This window comes from Desmodus rotundus, chromosome 6 (assembly GCF_022682495.2).
Source record: "Desmodus rotundus isolate HL8 chromosome 6, HLdesRot8A.1, whole genome shotgun sequence".
In the NCBI taxonomy this organism is placed as follows: Eukaryota; Metazoa; Chordata; class Mammalia; order Chiroptera; family Phyllostomidae; genus Desmodus; species Desmodus rotundus.
This window is the reverse complement of record NC_071392.1, coordinates 102,733,204-102,755,251: the sequence shown is the minus strand read 5'-3', so window position 1 is coordinate 102,755,251 and position 22,048 is coordinate 102,733,204. Positions and strand designations below refer to the sequence as shown.

Genomic DNA, 22,048 nt, shown 5'->3' with positions numbered 1-22,048 from the left:
TAGGAGAAGCGGAATCCCAGGGACCCCAGGGCCCTGCTGGGGAGGGCGTTCATGGCTGCCACCCCCATGTGCACCCCTGGCACAGATGGGGGATCAGGGCTACAGCAGCTGGGAGATGCCAGGCCCCACACTGCTCACACTCATGCCTTTGTCCTCAGAGCCAGAACTCCCCACAAGCTACCCTGGTGATGTCAGCTCTGGGCAGAGAAAGGGGAGCCTGGGGGTGGGGAAGGGCTTTCCAGAAGCCCCCAGGGCTTAGCCAAAGAAAGGCTGCCTCTTTGCCCAGAATCAAGGAGTTTTCACAGGACTCACCACCACCACTCTGCTTCTCCCAGACACCCTACAGGGTTGTTTCACTTTATTTTCATCTTTTAAATAGAAAGCAAGCAAACATACACCCCGAGCCACCATTCATTAATAAGATTACTCTCTGGGCACTATGGGAAGAACTTTTGAGAAGTATCCCTTTAAAGCCTCCTGATTCACAGAACTGGCCCAGGCGAGGTGTCAACATCCTCAATTTCCCAGCCTCCTAGGCAGAAGGCCCCGAGAGGTCCTGGGTCGTCCTCTCTATCTACACTAGTTCCCTGGCTGACCTCATCCAGACCTGACACCTTAGCACCATCCTGTCCGCTAACACTCAGATTCCTCTCTCCACCCTGGCCCCTCCCTCCCTTCCCTAAACTCGATACTCAGAGCTCTGATTGCATGTTCACATCCCCACCTTAATTTTAACCCACACACCCAAAAGGGCCTTTTTAAATTTTCTTCTCTTACCTGCTCCTAACTCAGCCTTCACCATCTGGGGAAACTTCAATTCCATCCTTCCAGTTGTTCGGGCCCCAAACCCTGGAGTCATTGTTGACTCCTCTGGTTCAGACACTCCCCAAACCCAAGCACCTGGCAAATCAGGCCGCTGGACCCTCAAACTCTAGTAGTCCAACCACCTCCTGCACCCCGCCCCCCGTCCTCACCACCATCACCTGCCTGGACTGGCAGCAGCCCTGCAGTGGCGTGAGAGTGTCCTCCAAAGTGCCACACACCCCCGGAACCTGAGAATATGACCTTATTTGGAAATAGGGTCTTTAGGGATATAATTAGTTAGTTAACATGGGGTTTACTAGATTACAGTGAGCCCTACCTCCACGGACTCGTATCCTTATAAGAAGAGACAGGACCGGAGGAAAAGGCCACGGGACGAGGGAGGCAGAGGCTGGAGTCCTGCTTCCACAGGGCAAGGGACCCTCGCGGCCACAGAGGCTGGAAGAGGAAAGGCAGGACCCTCCCCGAGAGCCTGTGGAGGGAGCAGAGACCTGCCAGCACATGCGGCCAGTCTTCTGGCCTCCAGAACTGTGGAATGACACATCTGCTGTTTTAAACCACCCAGTTGGGGGGCACTGTAACAGCCCCAGGTCACTTATATCAGCCCCCCACCCACCCACCCTCACACTGCGGGACGGGGGGGCCTTCCAAAACGCAAAGCGGCTCCAGTCGATCCTCTGCTCAAACCCCTCCCAGGGCTTCCCATCCCGCTCGGACTAAAACCGAGTATTCTATTCAAAGCACTGCCTCGTGCTCCAACACAGACGGGTCTCACAGACACTGTTGGGCAAACGAAGCCAGACACGAAAGCACCCTGGAGGCTTCCAGTCGTGAAAAATTCCAGGGCAGGCAAAGCTAAGGTTTGGTGAGAGGAATCAGCACAGGAGACTTCTCAATCTTGACCTGGGCAGCAGCTTCATGGGTGTACACACGCATAAATACTCATCGGGCTGTGAGTGTACTCACTGCCCGTGTGCCAGACTGCAATAAAAAAGCTTTGTTAAGGTCTCAGATCCTTCCCATAGTCTGAATGCACCGTCCTTATCTGGCCTCTCGGTCTTTCTGACCTCACTTCCTTCCACTCTGCCTCCTAGACTCTCCATTCCAGCAATTCCTCAAACACACTCCTACCTCAGGGCCTTTGCACGTGCAGCTCCTCTACCGGGAAAGCTCCCCCCACCCCAAACACCCCTTGCCTCTCTCTCTCTTACTTTATCCAGGTTTCTGCTGGATGCCACCTAAGACATCGTTTTCCCAAAGACCAATCTAAAATAGACAGGCACACCCTAATCCCTCAGGACATCCTGTTGTCCTCAACTTTATTTCCTGCAGAGAACTTAATGCCAGGTGACGTATCATGTAAGTCTCCCCTAGCTGAACAGCCACTCCACAAGAGTAAGGACTTTTCTCTCCTTGGTCCCTATTGTGCCCTGTACTTAGAATGACCCCTATCACACAGCAGGTGCTCAATAAGAAGCTGTTGAGTAAATAAACGATCCCCACTTTACAGGCCAGGAAACTGAGGCACAGAAAGACAAAGTTCCAGCCCCATCTTTCAGCTAGTGCACAGCACGTTACGTCTGAGTGGGAAGCCAGATTCTGTCTGTTCCCACCGCCTTAATAGCCCATGATGGACTGAGATGACGCTTCTGCAGGTGGCCAAAAGCTGGGAGATGCCAGCAAGGAGGAAGACAGATGGCACGTGTGCTGGCACCCCACACATCCTCCCCCCTGGCCAAGCTGTCCCAGCCCAGCTGCTGCTAGGAAAGGGCAGTCTGGCCCACCAGGAAGGCTGCAAGAGAGAGAAGAAGAAAAGACAGAAAATTTGAGGCCCTTCCCTTCCCATACCCCTGGAAATACCTTCTTGCTTCCTAAGACGCCAATGAGCCCAAGGGGACACCCCCGGAGGGTGGGGCTCTGTGCCAGCGAGCCCAGAGCCTGGGCAGCAGCGCTAAGGGCTGCTGCCTGAAAGTCACCAGGTCCATCGCAGACACATGGTCATGCGTGTGGTCGTACACAGTATGACTTTTTTTTTGCCTTTTGCCCAACCTCTTTTATGAAGATAAGGGCAAAGTTGCAAACGTAAAGACGCAGCTACCCGCAGCGAAAAGCATCAGTCCCAAACGCTTGAGACAAAAGCGAAAAATCAACCAACCTGCCCTTCCTCAGATGCTCACTGGAAGTGGGCCAAGCAACAGGAACTCATGAGTGAAGGAAACATACATTTTGAATCAAAATTCTGGGAATTCTTTGTTGGAGACTGTGCATTGGGAGGAAGTGCACTGGAGAATTTTATTATATAGTTTAGCTTTCCGGACACATGGTTAACACTCCTTATGCAAGGTTAGTTAACTGGTCTTTGTTTGCTGAAGTCGGTATGTGCTGTCAGGAAATAAAACACTATGGGGTGGGGAGAGTGACTGAATGAGTAGGGAATTAGAGCTGGAAGACTAGGATTCAAACCCATGAGAAGCTCAATCGTTTTTCAAATATGTACTCTTAGAGAGTCGCTTCATAATTTGGAGTCATCAAAATCACCTTTGGCAAAGGCCTGAGGTGTCCCCTAACATATTCTCCCTCCACAGCAATGGGATTTCCAGCTGGGCACATGGCTGCCCAGAATGAAGCCTACATTTACCAGGTCCCTTGCAGCTAGGTGTGGGCATGGGACTAAGTTATGGCCAATGGGGAATGAGCAGAAGAGATGTGTGGCTTCCTGTTGTACGCTTTTAAGAAGAAAGGCAGCCCTCCCTTCCCTCCTGTCCTGCACCCCACTACCTGAAGGTGGAAGTGGCAAGAGGTCACCTTAGACCACGTCGATGAGGGTACAACCTGGGGCCTCGGCGCAGACACTGGATCCCCCAACTGTCTACATCATGTTATTAACACGGGAAAGAAATAAATGTTATTTTGTCTAAACCACTGTTATTTGGAATGTCTGTAAAGCACACAAATATATCTTAAGTCATACACAACACAACTGGTAAAACTCCAAGGAGATCACAAATGGGAACCCACTTATACACAAGTAAAGCTCTCCACAACGGTAGGGAAGACCAGCATGGATGTCTATGGCTTTGCCTGATCAACATCCATTCCCAGCTTACTTCCACAAGAACCAACCAACTGTCTTTGAAGGATCTACCACACCCTTAGGACCTGTGGTATGTGTGGAGTTGACCCCGCCCTCCAGCTCCAGAAGTGACCAATCAGATCCCCAACCAATCCTTTCTCCACAGCAACTGTTCAGGGATAAGGTCTTAAGCCAAGAGAAACCAATGAGCATCATCAGACCCAGGATTTCTGCCTTACTGTTGGGAAAGAGGAGTTGTCTTTATCCTGGAGTTGCTCAGCTATGGGCGGGTGTAAAGATGGGGTTGCTAAATGCCACCTGAAACCACTTGAGGAGAGCCTGCCTGAGAATGGAGCCAAGGCTGAGAAAAGCAGAGTCAAGAGACACTTTCCTCATGAAATCATTTGAACACCCAGATGCTACTGTGCCTGAAGCCCTCTCAGGCCTTAAACTTCCCAGGAAAGTAAACCAGTAATTTTTTTTTCCTTAAGTCAATTTTAACTGGATTTCTTTCATTTATAATTAAATAACCCAGGTAATACAGTCACTACTACTATCGCTACCACTCTCATTAGAATCATCACTTTAGACAGGAATTGGCAAACTTGTCCCTAGAGCCAAATCCAGCCCTCTGCCTGTTTTTGTAAATAAAGTTTTATTGGAACACAGCCATGCTCATTTCTTAACATATTATTTATGGGTGCTTCTTGGCTGTAACAGCAAAGTTGAATCATGACAGAGGCTGTAGGACACACAAAGGTAAGAGTATTTACTCTCTGGCCCTTTATAGAAAGAGTTCAATCCCAGCTTTGGACAGAGTACTCTAGCAGAGGAAGGGATCAGGCAGCAAGGGTCAGCGTGAAGGTGTCAGCATAAAGCTCGCTGGTGCCTAAGGATGCACACGGCTGAAGCAAACAGAAGACAGGAACAGGGATGACGGGTAAACTTACCAAAAGGAAGGCGCGCACGGTGGGGATCTTGTTCAGCTCCACAAGCAGCCGCAGGGCCTTCTCGTGGTTGCTGCAATATTCCTCGTACACGCAGAACTTGTCCTTCTGCAAGACAAGGACAGAGGCCTGAGACAGGTCGTGGCAGGCAGGCAGGCAGGCACTCTGAGATGTGCTGCTGACCGGACCAGCAGGCCAGGGAGGAAAGGACCCTGAGAGACTACACAGCAGGAGGGATTTCGGGTGAAGCTCGCTGCAGGCCTCTCAGACTCCACACTCTGCACCAATCAGCCTGAGTAACCTTTCAGGACACAGCATGGCCCAGGGTCAAGTGTACAGACTCAAGCCAGAGCTTGACCCTGGCGCTGCATTTCCAGCTGGGAACTTGAGCAAGTAACCTGACTTCTCTGTGCCTTGGTGTCCTCACCTGTGAGCTACAGTTAGTAACAGTCCCTAATTCATAGGGCTGTTATGAAGATTAAGGAAGTTAAAAGTCTAAGTGTTCAGCATGTACTAAGTGCTCAATGTCCAACTTTATTACTGAAACACAAGTCAGACTGGGTCATGCCAACAGCAGCCTATTACACTAGGAATGAAACCCAACACTTGGTTAAGACCTTGAAGGGTCAGATAAAGTGACCTCGCCTTTCTCTGACCTCATCTCACTGGCCTTCTATCTGCTTCTTCTATTTGCCAAGCCTGTTCCTACCCCAGGGCCTTTGCACTTGGCCATTCCCTCTACCTGGAACACTCTTCTCCAAGGCCTGGCCAATTCCCACCGTTCAAGACTGCCACACCTCTAGTGACACCTGGACTACCCTGGCTGAAGCAGCCACCCCGTGTTCTCTATCACCCACCCACCTGTCTTCATTTTCTTTATAGTGCTCTTACAGTCTGGAACTATCCGGATTATTTGTTTATCTCCCCGCTTGACAGTCAGCTCCCTGAAGGCCGTGAACACCTCCGCCCTATGCAGTGAACCCTAGCACAATGCCTGGCACACCGTACACCCTCAACGAAGACTTGCTAAGTGAATGAACTCTGCACACCTACTACGTGCTACGTCCTGTATTTACAAACCAGAAGAGTCAAGGCAGGCTCCGGAACTTGGGGGAACAAGCAGATCTCTGGTTACGGCCACATGCAGTAGCAGTCCTGAGGCAGAGGGACAGTTCTGTTGACCTCCAGATATCCCTAAGTCCAAAGCTGGACTCTTTTCAGCCTAGAAGTCACCCAGGGGTCATCAGGTCTGTAACCATCAGTCAAGGTTTCCGGGACTGGAAGGGACAGGAGCCTTCTTAGCAGGAAGCTCGCCACAAAACATTCTCAGTTTCAAAAGTCTCACAGAACACTGCCTCCCAACCAGCCAAACTCCAAACAAGGATGTCCTGGGCAAGGCCACTGGGGAGGAAGAGCTGAAGGGCCTTGACCTTGGGCTGGGGAATGGGCAGAAGACCCCAAGCAGCAAAGGAAGGAAAAGGTGGGTCTGCAGCTCATCTTGTTTCTGAACAAGCCCCCGTCGTCCTGCCAATGGGTGGCTACAGGAAAGAGGAAACCAAAGAGGAGGGAGACTGGGTTTCAGAATCAATCAGCTGCCCAACCCCCCAGTGCACTCTGGGGGTTCCGTGTGCACCATCTGAGCAGACGCCTGAGCAGCAAAGTGCGCACGGCCAGAGCCAACAGCTACCACAGGGTCTGTGCCGGGCGCTCAGTGCCACTCTCTGCTCTCCTAGAATGGGGGTGGACTCATAACACCTCACAATAACCTGACATGGTAATCCCTGCATTTGACCCACCCACACATGGGAAAGTCAAGGGAAAGTCATGTCTCACACGTAGGGAAGGGGAAGCCAGGATTCAATCTCCCTTCACGTGCATGCCAACAACCAACCCAAGTTCACTGGACTGGGACGGGGATAGAAGTGGAAGCCAAAGCAATGAGTACGGATCTCGAGCCACAAATCCACAGGCTAATAAGCTCCGAGGGTACCACAGCATAAAGAAGGGCACGGTGCCTCCAGACCAGACCGCCTGGGTTGGAAACCCAGCTCCAGGCTCCCTAAGTGGTGAGCGACCATAGGTAAGCTGCCTCACCTACTTAGGCCTCAATTCCCTTATCGATCAAATGAACACAATAGCAGACCTCCTCCCCCGCCCACTGTTTGGGCTGCTGGGAAATTAAATAACAGTATATGTAAACAAGGAGAAGCATGCCTGGTACACAGTGAGCACTTAAAACATTTCAAAATACTCTATCCCTGGCCGGGTGGCTCAGTTGGTTGGAGCATCATCCCAAACACCAGAAGGTTTCACAGGTTTGATTCCCGATCTGAGCACATACTTAGGATGTGAGTTCGACCCCAGGATGGGGTGCCTTTGGAGGCAAGCAATCGATGTCTCTCTCTCTTACATCAATGTCTGTCTGTCTGTCTCTCCCTCCCTCTCTTCCTCTCTCTCTAAAATCAATTTTTAAAAATTATAATAATGACCTTCCCACCATAAGGCTGTTGTGAGAATTATCAGGTGAATTATCATAGCAAGTGCTGAAAATGGTGCACAGTAAGTGCTCATTAATATTAGCTATTATTATTATTATTATTATTATTATTAATTATTATTGCTGTTACTGATGTCGCAGCCATTATTACCATCGTTATGATTTCAGCCAATTCATTATCCTATGGGTGAATCAGGCTGTGACAGGGTGGAGCAGCGGACACGTGGGTTCAATGGCAGAAAAAGAGACAGGAAGAGAGAGGACAAAGGGGGCTGGGGTGGCTTGCGCGTCCGGACAGGGCCACTGGGGGAAGACACCAGGCAGATTTTGAGAAATACAATGGCCTGAGCCCCGGTGTGCCTTACTTCTCGGCCATGCACTGTCCGTCTCCGCGTCTGCCCCTGTACTGGGGGCTCCACAGCGCTGGGTTTGCTCAGGGGACTGCTGGGTTGCAGTGGGGGCTGAAGTCCCAGCAGAGAGCAGGAATTGTGAGTGTTTGATGAATAAAAGCCAAAAAGCAAAAGAGGAACTGAGCCCTCAAACCAGCCCCATGCTCCTTCCAGAAGACCCTGGTCCACCACACCCACAGCTCAGCTCTTCTTTGGAACATCTGTTGTCTCACCCGTCCATCATCCAATCTGCTCCGGTCACGGCCCACAGTTCTTCCCCTGCTGAACCTCCTCTATACTTGGAGCCCACACACCCCACTCTACTCCCAGGCACCACAGGTGCGTATGTCACCCAGGCCAAGCCAATCAAAGAGATAGACCCCTGTCCTGGCATCAAGGCCCAAGCTGGGCCAAGGACAGCCCTCAAGGCCTCATGCTAAAATCAATGTAACAAGAGCTCTCTCTGAACTGTTGCTGCTGAGCTGTGTCAATCCGAAAAACTGAGAGCCACTTCTGCCACCACATGAGGCATCCATGTCCCCCATCCCTCAGGAATGAAGTCCATCCTGAGGAAAGCAGAGCCTAGAGACACAGAAACACCAAGTCCTGAAAACATCATATGGGGTCCTGGATCCAGCTATGCCTGAAGCCAACACACTCCTGAACATTTCATTTGTATGAGCCATTATGCCTTTTTTTGTTTAAGTCTATCTGAGTTGGTGTTTTTGTCACTTGCAATAAAGACAACCCTAATACATGCACACTCTGAAAGGGGGAAGAAAATGAAAAATGGACCCAAGCCTGGTGAGATGACAGGGTCTCCATCTGTACTATGAAGGGGCTGGGCCAGAAAGCAGAGACAAAGCCGTTTATTCTCACATGCCAACCCCAATTAATGGGGGCTGCTGGCTGCAACACTGGTGGGAAGAATTCTGGAGGCCTCCAGGGAGCACAGAGGCAGAATTCTCAGATTGATTAGCGATGTCTGCCCCAGATGCAGGAGTAGGAGTAAGTGATAAGATCACCACGGCTGTGTCATTACTCATCCCCTGAGCCCCTTCTCTCACACTGGGCAATGTCATCCGCTCCTCCAGCCTGTGAAAAGGGCAGGGGACCAAGGCTTGAGGCTTGGAGAAGTTAAATTTAGCAAATGAGAACACCCCTCTTAGGAAGCATGCCCAGTTCCATCACTCCTATGTCCTTTCATTGATCCCAAAGCCAGCTGCATCTTAGGTCCGAGACGCTGCGAATCTGGAAATATTGCTTCTGACAGCTAAGAGTCTAAGTGTTCAATTTCCTCCGAGGGGCCCAAGTGGGCTTTGATTGTTTTGCCAGGAGGAAACAAACAGTTGTGCACACACAGATGTGGTAGGGAACTTGAGGCTGTGGTTTTGGGCTGTGAAGGAGGAGAAGGGGCCAGCTACCAGCCGGGGGAAGCTGGGGGCAGCTGGGGTAGAGGGTCTAGGCTCCCAGAGAGGACTCAGGAATGTCAGGCGGTGGCTGCTGTCCCCGGTACCTGGGGAGTGACACTGGCTCCACGGAGACCATCTGCTCCAAACCACTCACTTCCGACAGAAAGACTGCAACTCAGCAAAAGGAGCTGGCCACGGGGACATCTCCTTGGATGGGAAGGGAGCATGAGATCCAAGTTTCACTTTTGCAAGGGTTTCCTGAACCTATCCACACAGCTGCAGGAAGAGGAGGCTCAAGCATAACTCAGACCACACTGCTTCCCTGCTGAAAACTCACGATAAAATCCCCACAAGCTCTGGCTCAGACATCCCTGACTCCTTCCATCGCTCCTCCGCTCCAGCCACCCCGGCCTCCCTGCTCCCATCGCAGGGGCCCTGCCCTTCCCCCAGATCATCCCATCTCACTGACCCACCCTGACCAGGGTTCCCAGACAGAACACAGGGCACCCAGTTAAGTTCTCATTTCAGATAAACAAATTTAAGTACAAGTATGTCCCAAATACTGCGTGAGGCATACTAAAAAGTTGTCATCTACCTCAAATTCAAATTTACTCAGCTGTCCCAGGTGTTTTAACCTGCTAAATCAGGCCAGCTGCCCCGAACTTCCCGACGTCAGACAGCCTCGATTAGTCACCTCTCCTTGCGTCTGCATTCCTGTTCTTCATAGCTCACGCCGCCATCTGAAATGACCCCCTGTTAACTGCCTCACCCTCCGTTTCTCTGGTCGACAAGCCTGGTGGCAGCAGGAAGCAGGTCTGCCTCATTTGGGGCAGCATCCGCAGGGCCTGGTACTGTGCCTGGCACACAGTAGGTGCTCAGTATGTATTTCAGGAGACGTTATCACGTCAGATGGTGGAAAACACAAGCCCTGGAGCCAAACTGCATGGGTGCAAACCCTGGCTCCAACACTTACTGGCTGTGGGCCTCAGTTTCCTCATTTGTGAAGTGGGCATGATAACAGTACCCACTGTTTAAGGTTGTTGTGGAGTTTTAATGGATTCATACACCGAAAGCACTCAGAACAAGGCCCAGTACCAAGGGAACGTTCGCTCAGCGCTAGTTTGTGATCACATCAGTAGTAGTGGTTGGGTTTGGGAATAAGGGGGTGAGGGGTTGTCCCACCGTCCACATGGATGTGGCACTCCCCAGGGGGCCAGTCTGCCACCCAGGGCCCTCGCTGGGCCTGAAGCCACCCTTCTTCTCCCGGAGAGCATGTCCAAAGGGCTCTGTGCCCAACTACTGCCTCAGCACCCAGACGCTGCCTCAGCAGGGAGTCAGCAAGCCTGGGCAGGTGGCTAGCCTGATGCACCTGCCCCTGGGGCTGTGGCAGATGCTGTGGTGGATGCTGTGGTCCATCAGGACGGAGGCACCCACAGCTCCCAGGGAGGCCCTCCCCGGGAACTGCCTGTGCCTGAGGCTTTCCACGCGCTCCCAGGACAGCCCATTTCCAGGGACTGCGCGATGCAGGGTGCAGAGGCCCACCTCCACCGCTGCAATTTGGGGCAACCTGAAGAGCCACCCCAGCTCCAGAGTTCCTCCCCCTGGGGACTGTGCCACCTCTCCTTCTATGGTTTCCAACCACCTGCACACAAATCTCCAGCTTCCAGAAACCCAACCTATGGCAACAGCCACTTCTAAAAACTATCAGTGCAATCCTCCATTAGCATGGAGGAAGAGAGGAGTGATGATTTTAAATTAAAAAGGTGGTTTTAATCTAAAACACTGAATCATGGGAAAGGAGAGAGTTGACTCCTTTCTCAATTGTTCCAATTACCTCAGGGAGGGGGCCTCAGTGGGCTGTGATTTGCCGGAACACCCTCTAAGGCTGCCTATCGTCCCTTTGATCAAAGTGAGGGCAAGGCTCCAGCTCAGAAGCCAGGTGGGGGAGTTTCTAGACAGAACGTGGTACCTCAGTCTGGTTTCTATTGCATCTCTTTTTACAGTTACCATTTATTTATAGCAACCATTTTCCATTTCCAATGATGATGCAAATTTCCCTTTTTAAATGTCTAAGTTTTTTTTCAAGCGAAACTATTTCTTAAAAGATGAATCAAGTAACAATATGAGGGGTACCCAGATACAGCGGAAATTATAAACAGTGTATGAACCAGTGAATTCCGGCTTTGCCATGAGGAGGGTTCAAGTCCCACCTCTTCCACCTATCTAGGCCTGACCTTGGATTTCACCTTTCTCTTGCGCTGCTTGCCTGTTGAGTCAGGGAGGGGCTGGAAGGTGGGGGAGCATGACAATCCTGAACAAAGGGGCATGGAAGAGGGGGAGCGTTTCCATAAAGATTTCAAGGCGGGGAGTATCCAAGTCATAGGGATAGCCAAGGGACCTGGTCCAGGTGGAGGGAACAATGCACGCAAAGGCCCGACGTGGGGATGGGCCCGCCGTGTTCCAGAACAGCTAGGAGGCCAGGGTGGCTGCAGTGGCGACAGTGAGGTCCCAGGGACTGGCAGGGCCTAATAAATCGCCAAGTGCCCCAGACGACCCCAGGCAGCATCAGAGAACGTCGGGTCCCATGAACAAACATGTACATAGTACAAATGAGCAAACATTCGCTGAGCACTTATCAGGGTGCCAGGCGCTGCTATGTTTAATTCTCTCTACCACCCTAGATGGTGGGTTTCACTACTCCCACCTGATCGATGAGGAAACTGAAGCACAGCCAGGTGAGGTCATTCTCCCTGCATCACAGAGCAAGGAAGCAGTGGAGCCAGGAGGCAAGGTCAGGCACCTGGCTCTAAAACACCAACCTCAAGGGACCAGGCGGGACTCATGCTGGGTTCTCAGGGTCCGGGGAAGGTCCCGGCCCAGAATGACTTCCCACAAAGGCCTGAAGGTCAACTGTGGGCGCATCAGGACTCCGATGGGAAGCGCTGCCTTCATCAATGCCCCGTGTGATGAGGCTACGTGAGGGGGTTCTGGGCAGCGAAGAAGCAGAATGTATGGAGAAGTTGCCTCCTGGGCATGAAACTCTGTACCCTCCACCCTCTTTCCTCCAGCTGCCTGCCCCTGCATCTCTGAACGAGTTAGGGATCCTGTAGAGAGAGTGGGGAGAGCCCAAGCGGACACTCAGACCCTCACTGACTGACCAATTGAGAAACCTGCTCACCATGCCTCTGTGGCTCAGGCAGAGAAGCTGGGGACCAGCGGGCCTGGGGTTATTGGCAAGCAGATAATGCACCTTGAGGAATTAACTGCACTTGCATCCTCACGACAGAACCATGTGGCAGGCACTCTCCTTACCCAGTTTACAGAATTAGAGACTGAGGCCCAGAGAGGTGAAGTGACTTGCCCAAGGTGGAACAGGGATTTGAACCTACTAAGTAGTCTAGGTCCAGGGAAACAAAGGCTCACTCTTTCCTCTGAACCAAAGGGAAGACTGGGCCCCCCCACCATTTTTTATCTGCCTATTCAAGAACCGTTTCCTGAACCACAACTGCCATGCCTTCTCGCCCCTCGTCACCCTCCCCACTCCACCCTCCTGCTCCAGGGCACCATCCCGTCAGAAGGCACAGTGAACTAACTCCTCCTGGTCTCCCTGCCTCCCCCACACTCCGCTCCCCTGCCAGCAGCCACAGGGTCCTCTACACCCGACCCAGATCACATCTTTGCCCTGCTCACCACCCTCCTTCAGCGCCCATCCCACCTGCGCCCTGCCTCGCTCTCGTGCTTACCCTGCTTCAGACAGTATGGAACGGAGGCTGCATGGAGAGGAAGGCAGCATCCAACAGTCACCGTGCGCCGGCTGGTGCTGGAGCTGTTCTGAACACTCTCCTTACGTTTTCTCACTTGGTCCTCAGCAACATCACGGGCAGGTCTAGCTTTCTGCCCGTGTTACAGGTGAGGACACTGAGGCACAGGCAAGCCCAAACAACTTGCTGAAAGAAACACAGCTTTCCGGCAGCTAGGCAGCCCGGCCCCCCGGGGGGACTGCCGCCCCTTCACCCTAGGAGTCCTGGCTTCCCGGGCTGGAACTCCCTGAGGGCAGAGAGAGCTACACAGACTCAGCCCACCCAGATGTGATCCTTCAGAGAAGGGAGTTAGTGACACGGAGGAGTATGCAAGAGCCACGGTGGAGCCAGGGCTTGCAATATGCCAGGGTTTCTCACTCCAGCACTGCTTACATCTGAGGTCGCACAATGCTGTTGCGAGACTGGCCTGTGTGTTGTAGGATGTCCTGGCCTCCACCCACTGAAGCAAGTAGCCACCCTTCCAGCCCCCCGAAAAGCATCTAGACAAAGCCAAACGTCCCCAGGGGCAGAAATCACCCCCTGGCTGAGAACGACTGTACGACATTACACCCTTCATTGCTTTACCTCGTTGAGTCTTTCCACCAACCCAAGGAGGCAGGCAAGATTACCCCGCCTTCTCAACCAGGGGAGAAGCCCGCTTCCCAAAAGCTATAGGCTCCAAGCAGGGCTTGGCAGTGTACTCACGAATTTTAAGAAAACATTCCCAAGTTCGTGCTGAGACTGAGGCTCCGGATGTAAACAATACTCCAACGCGGCCAAGAAATCCTTATGAACTTCCAGGATGTCTTCGATGTTCGAGAACAGGATCTGTGAGGAAGAGTGGGGCCCAAGGACGGCGTCAATCAAAGCACAAAGGATGAGCAAAATCAAGAATAAAAAATACTTATCGCCCACAGTTCAGGTGAGGGTGTGCTGAAACAGGCCCTCTGCTCCCTCTGGAGCCAGTCCACACGAATGCAAACAGGGGCAGTAACAAAAACATTGCCAGCATTAACCCAACAGGATTAATGCCTTATCCTGTGCTAAGAACTTTATATGCATTTATGGCATCCAATCCTCACTCTAACTCCAAGAGGCAGAAACTATGATTATCCCCAATTTGTAGATGAAGAACAGAGGCTCAGAGGAAATAATTAACACCACCAAGGTCACGCAGTCCAGCCAGCAGCAGACCTGGGCTGCGTACTTGGCGTGCAGAGAAGAATGTATCGGACATTCATCACAGTCCTCGTCGCGACCACAGCAGAAGGTCCAAACATGAGGCTGCTTTCTAAACCAATGAGGGTACTTCAGCGAACCATGAAAACGACGTGGAAGGAGAAAACGCAATAGGGAAGGACATCTGAAATGTGCTGTTTACACTCTCACGACCACCACACGGGTGCCCTTGCATAGCTGTGAAGCCTGAAAGGCACCTACGCTCTCACCCAGCAACTCTACATTCTAAAATTTGACCTTTTGATCCGTCCTTTCCCATCAGGAGCAATCTTGCCTCCCAAGGGATGTTTGCCAATGTCTGGGGACATTTTTGTTTGTCACCAGTTGGGGGCCTGGATGCTACTGGCGTCTCATAGGCAGAGGTCAGAGAGGCTGCTAAATACCCTCTAATACACAGGACAGACCCCTCCCACAACAAAGAATCATCCAGCCCAGAGTGTTAAGTGGGCCGAGGTAGAGGGCTGGGTGGGTGGGTGGCCACCAACATATACTGCAGCCTTATTGCAGTAGCAAAAGATCGGGGAAAGGTCATTCATTCATGAGGACTCATCACATAGTTAGCAGACGGGACCGGCTACAATTAACTACGTTCCACACCCTGCAGTACTATGCAGCCCGTGGAAAGATTCTGCAGATTGGGATATACGGACATGAGCCCCTGGGACGACCCTTGATCTGCATTGTTGGGGGGTGGGGTGGGATCCTGGGGCCAAACAGAAGTACCAGACAGGCTCATCTGTGTACCAGAACCCACATAAAGGCCACTCTCCTCTATGCTGGCTGTGGCAGAGGCGGCTGGGACAAGGACACCAGAGGCCTCTGGGAAGGAGGCTCGGGGGAGACTTTCATTTACTTTAGGTCCTTTTGAACTGCATAAATTCCTTTTGCTGTTTCTTGAAAAAAAAAAAAAGATGCATTTTTTATTAAATTTATTGGTGTGATGTTGGTTAATAACATTATATAGGTTTTCAAGTGTACAGTTCTATGATACATCATCGGTATATTGCATTGTGTGCCTGCCACCCAAAGGCAAATCTTCTTAAACAGATGCATTTTGAACTTAATGTTGGAGAAGGCACTCACGTAATTCAGAAGTCAAAACACAGTAAAATGAATCCGGTGAGGAGTCCCTCTCCCAGCCATCTCCCCACTCCCCACCCACCGTGGCTTGAGGTACCCAGTGTCACTGCTAGTTTTATGGTTCCTTCTAGGGTTTCTCATGCATTCATTCATTCAGCAAGCATTGGCTGAGCACCTACTATGTGCCAGGTGCTGTCAGAGGCCCAGGGGATATCGCAGGGAACAGACAAGTGCCTTCGCCCCTTGTAGCTAACGTGCTGGTCAAAAGGTACAAACAACAAATAACTGTAGTTTTCTGGGTGTTAAGAAGCAATAAAAAAAAGATAAAACAGGAAGTGGGTCCCAGGCAGGGCAGGGCAGGAGTTTGCGAATTTAAATATGGAAACCAGAGACAGCCACTCTGAGAAGGTGACATTTGAGTGAAGGCCTGAAGGAATGAAGATGGGCCCAAAGGACCCTGGGAATGTACCAGCAAGTATGCGGGGGGAGACGGCCTGCGGGTGGTCAGGGAGGCTGAGGGCTAAAGACCACCCACCCACTGCGGCAGTCTGAGAGCACCAGGCATTGCCCTGGGCGGACGGGGTGTGGGGGGGCTGGATGCTCATGCAGACAGTGGCTGGAAGAATCACTCCACTTTGTGGCTGGTTTTCTCTCTCTTTCTGCCGAGATCACATGGCTGAATCTCTGTTTATGCCAAAGACACATTTGATAGGTCCTACGTTGTACTTGCTTCCAGGAGTGGCTGTAAAGTTTCAAAATAAGTATCTGTCTCCTGAGTTTACACTGAAAAGAAATGAGAGCCTATGTCCACCAACAGATGTGACAAGAATGGCTGTGACAGCCAAACCTGGAGATAACAGACATATCCATCCACAGGAGAGCGGGTGAGTCCACCGCGGTACTTCGTAGCGTGAAATAGAACACAGCACCAAAGACGAATGGGTCATGGCTACAACGTGGGTAAATCTCACAGACGTAAGTGAGCAAAAGATTCCAGACACGATGAAAGAGCTCATCTTTATGTAAAATTCAAAGACAGGCAAAGCCAATCAATGCTAACCAATCAGCAGCTGTCCTTGGGGCAGGTGTCAGGGGGAGGGTATGTGGTGGGAGGGGTACCGAGGAGTCTACCCTTGGGACTGCGCCCCTTACTGTATGTGAGTCACACCTCATAAAACAGGTAATTTTTTAAGAGGCTAATACAATTTGAAATTATAACAACTTTTAAGTTGTAACGGACTGTCACAAAGAGATGCGACAACAGTAAGTGCTCAGTAGATACTCGCTGAATGAATGAGTGTGAATGACTGTATGAAAAGCTCCGATCTCAGCACACCCAGGGACCAGCCACGCAGTGACCCTGAACAGGCCTCTTCACCTCCCTAAGCCTCAGCTTTCCTATCCCAAAAACTGGGCTCCGAATTGTCAACGTGAATTGTCAACGTGCAAGGTCACCGTCCAGACTAATCAGGACATGTGGGCGGGCAGGGGGCGGCTCCTGCTTGACCAAGTCCTTGGTGCGCTGCACATGCTGGCCCCGCTGACCCCCTCCCTGCCCTGTCTCCCCTCCTCTCTAGGACCAGAACCCTGAAGCCCCGAGGACGGAAGGCGGTTTCCCAGAGAGTGAGGTCACAAGAGAAAGCCAGGCCCGGGGAGCACAGGGGCCTCCGCCATGCACACAGAGGGCCTATTGACGTCCTCCCGAAACTCCGCAGAGCTGCTGCCAAAACGAAGCCTGGGCCCAATCATTCATCCTCCCGGCCTCGACATTTCAATGCCCAGAGCAGGGCAGGGGCTGGGGCTGCCAGGAGGGCAGCTGGAGGTGTCAGGCTCCTGGGGGCGCTCGGGAAGGGATTTTCCGCTGGCTCGAAGCCAGGGGGCCTGGCACGCTGGCACGAGGAGGGTGGAAGGTAGGAGGGTCATGCTGAGCAAGGGGAGAAAGTCTTGAGTTGGGGACTGGAAGCCTGAGGCTGAGTCTTCCTGACATCCACCAGGCACAGTCTGCTCGCAGGGCTGAGAGGCCCCTAGGGGCTGCAGGGAGCGTGCGCAGGAAGACCAAACCAGCTGCTGGCTGGGAGGCTGCGCCCCTGACCCCCCAGCAGCAGGGACAGTGTGCAAAGGGGCCAACCCAAGCGTCCACACCTTGACGTTCTCCTCCGTGAGGCCCTTCTCCACTGAGTCCGCCACATTCTGCCGGATGCGATGCAGGAATGCCTGGAGGAGGGAAGCAGGAAGATGTGAGTGTCCACGCCTTGATCTCCCCAGGGTGGCTCAAAAGAAGGGTCACAAAGTCAAGTGCCAACTAGGACCTGGGAGGTAGCATAGTGCAGGGGCACGGGCAGGGAATAAGGAAACACTACTCTGCCATTCACGCAACAAATGCCTACGGGGCATCTGTTACCCCAGGCCCTGTGCAGAAAACTCCCCAAAGCCCTGCCCTGCTTCACCTCCCATGGGCCCCTCTCGGACCAGCGCTCTTTCCCTTCTTTCCTTTTTAATTGAACTTCTAAACAGTAACACATTCACATGGTTCCAAAGTCATAAATACAAAGTCTCTCTCCTACACCCCCGGCCCCACCCATGGAGTCCCTCCCCTCCCCACCTCCCACAGGACCACAGCTACTAGTTTCCAGCACATCCTTCCCGAACAGCTTCATGTAAACACACACACACACTCACACACACACACACACACACCAGTGGAAGAGCACAACCATCCAGGTGGAAGGTGAACAAGCTCGGGGGAACTGACGCACACCCGGTGATGACTATAACACTGCCATTCACACATGAAAGCAGACACCTTACACCTTAAACTTCCCCACTGTTACATGTCAAATATACCTCCACGAAGCTAGGAAACCCAACACACATGTGTGTGTGCGTATATCCACACACACATACTCTTATTTTCCCCCTTTTCATATTCCCAATAACACAGGACATGCTGGCCCTGCCTTTTCCGCGTACCACCATCGCTTAGAGGCCTCTCCCCATCGTCACATGGGGGCCTCCGCGGTCTGCTTTTACGGCTGCCCGGGATCCCACTGCAGGGATGGACCCCAGTCATTGTGCCACATTTCTCGGGGGCTCGGAACACAGAAATCATTTCTGTCCTCAGTGGCGCAGCAGGCGACAAAGGGGAGCAGCGGTGGCGTCCATGGGGAACGGGCAGCACACGCCCGTCTCAGGGGTGGCCGCTCGCTCCCCCCATGCGTGGCCAGGAGGGAAGGCAGTAGGCCCGGTATCACCAGATGTTCTGGGCTTTGGTTTTGGTTTTTTTCCAACAGAAACCAGAAGCTACGATTTCTTAAAAGCAAAGCCTCCCAACTTTTCAATGTTGGCCAAAGAGCCCTCCATTTTTGTGAGGAACTGAATTTTAGGGTCCGGGCATGAAAGTAGGGGGACCAGAGTAGAGGGGTGTAGTTGTTGGAGATGATGGTGACCTGGCTGGTGTGGGTGGGAGAGCAGACAGAAGATGAGCTACTGAGAAGGTCCCGTGGGCAGGTGAGGGGACGGAAGAATACGGGGCAGACAGGGAGATGGGAGACAGCACTGGAGGGAGACCAAGGCCAGCCGTGTGCAGCAAACCCCGCACAGAGCTCAGCTGCAGGTTAACTAAGGGCACGTCTCGTCCAACCACGCGTGTCTGGGAGATCTCTGCGTGGTGGGGAGATGAAGGGGCCGTCCAGGATGGAGGGAAGCAGGGGAAGATGACAGCTGTCGGGTCCTTTCCCGTCACCCAGACAAACACTCATGGCTATCATGAGGAGCTGGCCACCCACAGGTCTCCACAAAGCAGGTCACAGAGAGGAAAGTCGGGGACACCGAGCACGGCAGCCTCGCCCCTGCCCACACTCACCGCAGGCACTATGCACCAGTCCCTCCACCTCTGTCTACCACCCTGGCCCGGGCTCCTCCACTGATGTTCCAGCCTCCTACCTGGATTTCTGCCCACTCCACATCCACACCTGGCCGTCCGAGGAGCATCTCAAGTTTAACCCACCCGAAACCTAGGTCCTGACCCCCCTCTACCCCACAGCACCAAGCTCTTCCCAGCCTGACTTCAACGGCACCTTTGCCGGAGCTCCAGCCAACCCCCGCCCCCGACACTCCATTTCCATCTGTCCACAGATGCTATCAGCTTCACCTTTACATGTATTAAATATCCGACCACTTATCCCCACCTCCTCAGCCACCCACCTGGTCCACGTCACCATCACTTCCTGCCAGGACTAATGCAGTAACCTCTTCCCTGTTCTCTGCACCCCCTCCCTCCCACCAAAAGTCCTTTCTCCACAGGGACAGCCAGAGGGAGCCTTCTAAATATGTAAATCAGATCCTGTCAAGACATGGCTTGAAACTCTCGAGGGCTCCTTCCACAGCTCATAAGGTCCCCGCGACCTTGTCCTAGTTAATCTCTCTGAATTTACCTTCCAGCATTGCATCCGCCCCCGCCCCATACCTCAATAATCTTCAGCCACACCTTCATTCTCTCTGTCCCTTCCACCTGCCAGGCACATTCCTTCCTCAGGACCTTTGCACATGCCCTTCCTACCAGCAGGATAGTCTCCCCCAGCTCTCCCCTGGGCCAACTTCTTCTCATTCATCAGGCCCCAGCTCCAATGTCACCTTCATGAGGCCCTCGTGCACCTACCACCTTCCTATCCTGCATGAAGAGCATACTTAACAAGTGAAGACGGAGGTTAAGCCAGCCCCTAAGGGAGAGCCCAGGTAAGAAGCGGGCATGACTGGGATGAAACTCACCCTCATCCAACAACAGAGGCCAGGTTTGGACACTGACGGTTTGGGTTTAAAGTGCAGTCCTCCTCCCTCCTGCTGTGTATGTGCCCCCATGGCAGGGCACTGGCCTCTCTGAGTCTCAGTTTACTCTTCCCAAGTATGGAGAGCACAGCAACACTGTCCTGCCTTTCAGGATGTATTGGCATAAAGCGAATGGAAGCCGCATGAGGACAGGGGCCTCGCCTCCCTAGTTCCCCGCTGCCGCAGCAGGCCCAGACTAGCGCCTGGCACACAGCCAGCACAGAAACCAAAGGAAGGGATGGAATGTGCCCGGCACAGGGCCTGACACACAGCCAGAGCCTAAACTCGGGCCACTCGGTAGGCTGCTGGCTTTTCTTTTTAAAGGGCAATGGGTGGTGGGGACAGGGAAAAGAAGTTCCTAGAGGTTGTTTTAAACAGAGCCTGTGATGCTGCTGGGAAATCCGGCTCCCAGCCTCCTCAGACTGGAGGCAGATGGAGGCAGCCTCACCGAGCACCGCCAGCAAGCAAAGGAAACCGGCGTGCAGGGAGGCTGACCTAGATCGGGGCTTCCTGTCCCGGTTTCTTCACATGAGCAGGGCCACCGCTATTGTGCTGGGACAATGAAAGGCTCAGGCCACCCACAGAGAAGCCACAAACAGGCCAGACTGACGGGCTCAATGGGCAACTCGTGACCCGGAAAGAATGGGCAGGCAGGGGCTCTGGGTCCAGCCTTCATGCTACCCAAGGTCCGACCGGCTTTTCCAGGCGACTTCGATGCCCTGTGTGTGGGGGGGTGGGAGTGGGGGTTGAAGGGACCCTCAGGGCAACTCCTTTTCTCAGCCCTGACAGCTTTGGAATGCTCAGCCTTCGTCCAGGAAACCTCCGCAGAGATGAGACCATTCTCAGGACCGCCAGGCTGCCTGGGACTCGGCCCCGGCCATGGACTCTGTCCACGCCCTGTCCTTGCCACACATCTGCAAGGGCCACTGCCCCACATCTGCCCAAGTCCCCCTCTTTTCCTTGCTATGATGATGAGGGCGACATACGGCGAGGATCCAGAAAAAGATAAAGAAAAATTTGACCAACACCCACAGACACACCGTGGCTCCGCTTGGGCAAATCTTAGCATTAAGCCAAATTTGCTTTAAACCATTTTCTAAAAGAAATGCGTCACATCTGGGGAGGCACAGACTGGGAAGGGGCACAAGAGAGCCCTTGGGGGTGCTGCAAATGTTCTCCTTCTGGACCGGAGTGGTGGGCACGCAGGTGGACGCACGTGAGCAGCCTCCTCAGTGTGCACCCAGGGCAGGTCACTTTACCCGTGTGCCGTGTGGATATCAAACTCCCTCCCCAGAGGAGGGCCACTTGTGCACCTGCCCCCCCTGCAAGGTACTGCCCGCCCCGGAGATGGTGCCTTTGCTCACTTCCCATGCACATGTGAATCGAGAAGCAATAAAGAATTCTGGTTTACAGGTTGCTGGACACACACATTTCTAAACGCGGCACACACACTTCTTGGCATCTTCCACAGTTATCCACACCAATTCATACACCTGGCAGCACCTGCTGTCCAGACCCCTTACCCCGGGGGAGGGGGTACGCCAGCACCACTTCCAGCCGCCAGCACACACATCCCTCAGCTCACCCACAGCCACACAACTAGCAGGGGCAGAGCTGGGCTTCCAATCCAGGCAGCCTGGCCTGGTGATGAGTCCCCAAACACATCGCCAGTGAGTAACTGCAGACAACACACTGCACAAGCAAAAAACAGGGAGCAGCTGCCCTGTGGGGTGCCCCTGGGGACCCACCATCTGTCTGGGACCTGTGGCCACAGCCTTGGGAGGATAAATGTCTCCCTGGAGATGACAGGGATGGGAAGAAGCCTCGAAGTCACTCTCTGAGACCAGTGCTGGCAACCTGATCGCTGAGGGGAGCAGGCCCGGGTGCCCCCAAGGACATCCCCGTCTTGGCCAGGGTGACCTCACCAGACATATGGCGAAACCTGAGAGGGCCAGGGGACCAGTT

General features: G+C 53.0%; 1 protein-coding gene across 2 annotated transcripts in view; it reads right to left on the bottom strand.

Moving 5' to 3' along the window:
* PREX1 (phosphatidylinositol-3,4,5-trisphosphate dependent Rac exchange factor 1) overlaps positions 1-22,048 on the bottom strand; it is a 169,487-nt gene that overhangs the window by 88,224 nt on the left and 59,215 nt on the right. For both annotated transcript variants that reach the window (XM_024559770.4, XM_045194688.2), the window contains exons 2-4: positions 17,402-17,473; positions 13,646-13,768; positions 4,846-4,950 (exon numbers count right to left, since the gene is read on the bottom strand). In XM_024559770.4, coding sequence (XP_024415538.2) covers positions 4,846-4,950; positions 13,646-13,768; positions 17,402-17,473 — 300 coding nt within the window. The remainder of the gene's footprint in view (positions 1-4,845; positions 4,951-13,645; positions 13,769-17,401; positions 17,474-22,048) is intronic.